Below are 6,902 nucleotides of genomic sequence, written 5' to 3'. Positions count from 1 at the left end.
GTGGCTCTTCCACCCTCTTCCTGTCCTCGTGGCTCCTCTCCATCCTCTTCCTGTCCTCGTGGCTCTTCCACCCTCTTCCTGTCCTCGTGGCTCCTCTTCCATCCTCTTCCTGTCCTCGTGGCTCCTCCCCCACCCTCTTCCTGTCCTCGTGGCTCCTCTTCCACCCTCTTCCTGTCCTCGTGGCTCCTCCCCCACCCTCTTCCTGTCCTCGTAGCTCCTCTTCCATCCTCTTCCTGTCCTCGTGGCTCCTCTTCCACCCTCTTCCTGTCCTCGTGGCTCCCCCCCACCCTCTTCCTGTCCTCGTGGCTCCTCCCTCCCCCACCCTCTTCCTGTCCTCGTGGCTCCTCCCCCCCACCCTCTTCCTGTCCTCGTGGCTCCTCCCCCCCACCCTCTTCCTGTCCTCGTAGCTCCTCCCCCCCCCCACCCTCTTCCTGTCCTCGTGGCTCCTCCCCCCCCACCCTCTTCCTGTCCTCGTGGCTCCTCACCCCCACCCTCTTCCTGTCCTCGTGGCTCCTCCCCCCCCCACCCTCTTCCTGTCCTCGTGGCTTCTCCCCCCCCCACCCTCTTCCTGTCCTCGTGGTTCCTCCCCCCCACCCTCTTCCTGTCCTCGTGGCTCCTCCCCCCCCCCACCCTCTTCCTGTCCTCGTGGCTCCTCCCCCCCACCCTCTTCCTGTCCTCGTGGCTCCTCCCCCCCACCCTCTTCCTGTCCTCGTGGCTCCTCCCCCCCCACCCTCTTCCTGTCCTCGTGGCTCCTCCCCCCCCCACCCTCTTCCTGTCCTCGTGGCTCCTCCCCCCCACCCTCTTCCTGTCCTCGTGGCTCCTCCCCCCCACCCTCTTCCTGTCCTCGTGGCTCCTCCCCCCCCCACCCTCTTCCTGTCCTCGTGGCTCCTCCCCCCTACCCTCTTCCTGTCCTCGTGGCTCCTCCCCCCCCCCACCCTCTTCCTGTCCTCATGGCTCCTCCCCCCCCCACCCTCTTCCTGTCCTCGTGGCTCCTCCCCCCCCCCCACCCTCTTCCTGTCCTCGTGGTTCCTCCCCCCCACCCTCTTCCTGTCCTCGTGGCTCCTCCCCCCCCACCCTCTTCCTGTCCTCGTGGCTCCTCCCCCCCCCACCCTCTTCCTGTCCTCGTGTCTCCTCTCCCCCACCCTCTTCCTGTCCTCGTGGCTCCTCCCCCCCCCCCCCACCCTCTTCCTGTCCTTGTGGCTCCTCCCCCCCCCCACCCTCTTCCTGTCCTCGTGGCTCCTCCCCCCCACCCTCTTCCTGTCCTCGTGGCTCCTCCCCCCCACCCTCTTCCTGTCCTCGTGGCTCCTCCTCCCCCCCTCCCCCCTCCCTCTTCCTTCTCCCCCATAATTACCTTCCCTACCTTCCATATTTCCTAACCATTTCCTTCCACCGTAATACCACTTGCCCCCCCCCCTTGCCCCCCCCTCCTCACCTCACCCCCCCCCCTCCCTTCCCCACCCCCACCCTACCCTCCCCACCCCCACCCTACCCTCCCCCCCTCATAAGCCTCACCATAGATCTCATCTCTGGCATGAACCAGTAGATCATTCTGCCTCCAGGTTATCTGAACTCTCAAGCGACCTTAGGACAGATTAATGAACATATTTGCTCTCAATATCTTTCATTGTCATTGTTATATTCCTCATTATCATTGTTATATTCCTCATTATCAACGTTATATTCCTCGTTATCAATGTTATATTCCTCGTTATCATTGTTATATTCCTCATTATCAACGTTATATTCCTCATTATCAACGTTATATTCCTCATTATCAACGTTATATTCCTCATTGTCAACGTTATATTCCTCATTATCAACGTTATATTCCTCATTATCAACGTTATATTCCTCATTATCAACGATATATTCCTCATTATCAACGTTATATTCCTCATTGTCAACGTTATATTCCTCACTATCAACGTTATATTCCTCATTATCAACGTTATGTTCCTCACTATCAACGTTATATTCCTCATTATCAACGTTATATTCCTCACTATCAACGTTATATTCCTCACTATCAACGTTATATTCCTCACTCTCAACGTTATATTCCTCATTATCAACGTTATATTCCTCACTATCAACGTTATATTCCTCATTATCAACGTTATATTCCTCACTATCAACGTTATATTCCTCATTATCAACGTTATATTCCTCACTATCATCGTTATATTCCTCATTATCAACGTTATATTCCTCATTATCAACGTTATATTCCTGTCCTCGTGGCTCCTCCCCCATCCTCTTCCTGTCCTCGTGGCTCCTCCCCCACCCTCTTCCTGTCCTCGTGGCTCCTCTTCCATCCTCTTCCTGTCCTCGTGGCTCCTCTTCCATCCTCTTCCTGTCCTCGTGGCTCCTCTTCCATCCTCTTCCTGTCCTCGTGGCTCACTATCAACGTTGACCATTGTCAACGTCATATTCCTCATTGACACTACTGGAGTTAAAACCAGGAATCTGCTTCGTGTCGGAAGATAATTTTCCCCAACCTAATTTTTGACTAATACACGAACGCCAGGATAAACGTATTACAAATAAATACGTCATTGTGAAATAAAAAATAGTTTCAGGTATTGAACACCTGCTTGGATTAACACGTGTGACCCTGTGCTCATGTGTCCAGTACACCACAGGTGTTCTGGACAATATACAACGATAAATCTGGATAATATACTCACCATATATGACCCCCCATCCCCTACACCACATGTAGGGGGGAGGGGGGAGTGAAGCAGGAGAGAAAACGTGATGTAGTGATTCACAGAAAACGGTACAACATGCACAGAGACTAATATAAACAGGATCAAGATAAGTAAATATTGACGTATTACAGGGAAATATTGCTCAGGATGATATATAAAAGCCTTAATATATTACAATGTTATTATTTTATATTTCATATATATATATCTCTGAGTACTCTTTATTTTCTTCTCCGAGGCTATGGGTCCCTACACTTGCACCAGAGGTGGTACCCCTGCTAGCTATTAAAAAAAAAAAATATATATATATATATAATATATATATATATATATATATATATATATATATATATGTCGTACCTAATAGCCAGAACGCACTTCTCAGCCTACTATTCAAGGCCCGATTTGCCTAATAAGCCAAGTTTTCATGAATTAATGTTTTTTCGTCTACCTAACCTACCTAACCTAACCTTACCTATAAATATAGGTAAGGTTAGGTTAGGTAGGTTAGGTTAGGTTAGGTTAGGTAGGGTTGGTTAGGTTCGGTCATATATCTACGTTAATTTTAACTCCAATTAAAAAAAATTGACCTCATACATATTGAAATGGGTAGCTTTATCATTTCATAAGAAAAAAATTATAGTAAATATATTAATTCAGGAAAACTTGGCTTATTAGGCAAATCGGGCCTTGAATAGTAGGCTGAGAAGTGAGTTCTGGCTATTAGGTACGACATATATATATATATATATATATATATATATATATATATATATATATATATATATATATATATATATATATTATATATATATATACCTTATTTCATGCGTGGAGTTACGCTCTCTGGCGATGCGCAGAGTGCGTTACCACTGCGCCACCGCCCTCTGCAGCCACTATCGTTTATGCCTTCAATTTTAGTGGAATAGATTGGGTTGACAGCCCCACTAACACGATGTATTTAGGAACCAACGAAATATTAACATATCTTTAACTTGGTTCTAGCCAACGAGGACACTCTCCTTCATGCTAATGCTAACGGAGGTAAATAAGAAATTAGTGCTGATAAATAAGGTTTAATAAATCATGGAGAAATTAGCCTATCCGCCCAAGATGAAAGTACTTATTGTAACTATTTAGTGGAGAGTACCTATATGTAGCGATGGACCACCAGAAAGTACCCACATGTAGTGATGGTCCACCAGAAAGTACCCACATGTAGTGGTGGACCACCAGAAAGTACCCACATGTAGTGGTGGACCACCAGAAAGTACCCACATGTTGTGATGGACCACCAGAAAGTACCCACATGTAGTGATGGTCCACCAGAAAGTACCCACATGTAGTGGTGGACCACCAGAAAGTACCCACATGTAGTGATGGACCACCAGAAAGTACCCACATGTAGTGATGGACCACCAGAAAGTACCCACGTGTAGTGATGGACCACCAGAAAGTACCCACATGTAGTGATGGTCCACCAGAAAGTACCCACATGTAGTGGTGGACCACCAGAAAGTACCCACATGTAGTGGTGGACCACCAGAAAGTACCCACATGTTGTGATGGACCACCAGAAAGTACCCACATGTAGTGATGGTCCACCAGAAAGTACCCACATGTAGTGGTGGACCACCAGAAAGTACCCACATGTAGTGATGGACCACCAGAAAGTACCCACATGTAGTGATGGACCACCAGAAAGTACCCACGTGTAGTGATGGACCACCAGAAAGTACCCACATGTAGTGGTGAACCACCAGAAAGTACCAACATGTAGTGGTGGACCACCAGAAAGTACCTACATGTAGTGGTGGACCACCAGAAAGTACCCACATGTAGTGATGGACCACCAGAAAGTACCCACATGTAGTGATGGTCCACCAGAAAGTACCCACATGTAGTGGTGGACCACCAGAAAGTACCCACATGTAGTGATGGACCACCAGAAAGTACCCACATGCAGTGATGGACCACCAGAAAGTACCCACATGCAGTGATGGCCCACCAGAAAGTACCAACATGTAGTGATGGACCACCAGAAAGTACCCACATGTAGTGATGGACCACCAGAAAGTACCCACATGTAGTGGTAGCCACCAGAAAGTACCCACATGTAGTGATGGACCACCAGAAAGTACCTACATGTAGTGGTGGACCACCAGAAAGTACCCACATGTAGTGATGGACCACCAGAAAGTACCCACATGTAGTGATGGTCCACCAGAAAGTACCCACATGTAGTGGTGGACCACCAGAAAGTACCCACATGTAGTGATGGACCACCAGAAAGTACCCACATGCAGTGATGGACCACCAGAAAGTACCCACATGCAGTGATGGACCACCAGAAAGTACCAACATGTAGTGATGGACCACCAGAAAGTACCAACATGTAGTGGTGGACCACCAGAAAGTACCCACATGTAGTGATGGACCACCAGAAAGTACCCACATGTAGTGATGGACCACCAGAAAGTAGCCACGTGTAGTGATGAACCACCAGAAAGTACCCACATGCAGTGATGGACCACCAGAAAGTACCCACATGTAGTGGTAGCCACCAGAAAGTACCCACATGTAGTGGTGGACCACCAGAAAGTACCCACATGTAGTGATGGACCACCAGAAAGTACCCACATGCAGTGATGGACCACCAGAAAGTACCCACATGTAGTGGTAGCCACCAGAAAGTACCCACATGTAGTGATGGACCACCAGAAAGTACCCACATGCAGTGATGGACCACCAGAAAGTACCCACATGCAGTGATGGACCACCAGAAAGTACCAACATGTAGTGATGGACCACCAGAAAGTACCCACATGTAGTGATGGACCACCAGAAAGTACCCACATGTAGTGGTAGCCACCAGAAAGTACCCACATGTAGTGATGGACCACCAGAAAGTACCCACATGCAGTGATGGACCACCAGAAAGTACCCACATGTAGTGGTGGACCACCAGAAAGTACCCACATGTAGTGATGGACCACCAGAAAGTACCCACATGTAGTGATGGACCACCAGAAAGTACCCACATGTTGTGATGGTCCACCAGAAAGTACCCACATGTAGTGATGGACCACCAGAAAGTACCCACATGTAGTGATGGACCACCAGAAAGTACCAACATGTAGTGATGGACCACCAGAAAGTACCCACATGTAGTGATGGACCACCAGAAAGTACCCACATGTAGTGGTAGCCACCAGAAAGTACCCACATGTAGTGATGGACCACCAGAAAGTACCCACATGCAGTGATGGACCACCAGAAAGTACCCACATGTAGTGGTGGACCACCAGAAAGTACCCACATGTAGTGGTGGACCACCAGAAAGTACCCACATGTAGTGATGGACCACCAGAAAGTACCCACATGTAGTGATGGACCACCAGAAAGTACCCACATGTAGCGATGGACCACCAGAAAGTACCCACATGTAGTGATGGACCACCAGAAAGTACCCACATGTAGTGATGGACCACCAGAAAGTACCCACATGTAGTGATGGACCACCAGAAAGTACCCACATGTAGTGGTGGACCACCAGAAAGTACCCACATGTAGTGATGGACCACCAGAAAGTACCCACATGTAGTGATGGACCACCATAAAGTACCCACATGTAGCGATGGACCACCAGAAAGTACCCACATGTAGTGATGGACCACCAGAAAGTACCCACATGTAGTGATGGACCACCAGAAAGTACCCACATGTAGTGATGGACCACCAGAAAGTACCAACATGTAGTGATGGACCACCAGAAAGTACCCACATGCAGTGATGGACCACCAGAAAGTACCCACATGTAGTGGTAGCCACCAGAAAGTACCCACATGTAGTGGTAACCACCAGAAAGTACCCACGTGTAGTGATGGACCACCAGAAAGTACCCACATGTAGTGGTAACCACCAGAAAGTACCCACATGTAGTGGTGGACCACCAGAAAGTACCCACATGTAGTGGTGGACCACCAGAAAGTACCCACATGTAGTGATGGACCACCAGAAAGTACCCACATGTAGTGATGGACCACCAGAAAGTACCCACATGCAGTGATGGACCACCAGAAAGTACCCACGTGTAGTGATGGACCACCAGAAAGTACCCACGTGTAGTGATGGACCACCAGAAAGTACCCACAGGTAGTGGTGGACCACCAGAAAGTACCCACATGTAGT

At 48.7% G+C, this 6,902-nt stretch overlaps 1 protein-coding gene across 1 annotated transcript; it reads right to left on the bottom strand.

The window, feature by feature from the left end:
- Positions 1-1,611: 1,611 nt before the first annotated feature.
- On the bottom strand, positions 1,612-2,253 carry LOC138354393 (ABC transporter G family member 7-like). The gene has a single exon (XM_069308577.1). It carries the CDS (start codon positions 2,251-2,253, stop codon positions 1,612-1,614), a length of 642 nt encoding a protein of 213 aa, XP_069164678.1.
- Between the last annotated feature and the right edge of the window lie 4,649 nt (positions 2,254-6,902).

Source organism: Procambarus clarkii, chromosome 62, assembly GCF_040958095.1.
Source record: "Procambarus clarkii isolate CNS0578487 chromosome 62, FALCON_Pclarkii_2.0, whole genome shotgun sequence".
NCBI classification, from domain to species: domain Eukaryota; kingdom Metazoa; phylum Arthropoda; class Malacostraca; order Decapoda; family Cambaridae; genus Procambarus; species Procambarus clarkii.
This window is presented reverse-complemented; position numbering and strand designations above follow the sequence as displayed.

Coding starts and splice junctions, on each gene's coding strand:
- LOC138354393 (XM_069308577.1), bottom strand. CDS start 2,253: ATGGGGGAGGAGCCACGAGGACAGGAATATAACGTTGATAATGAGGAA.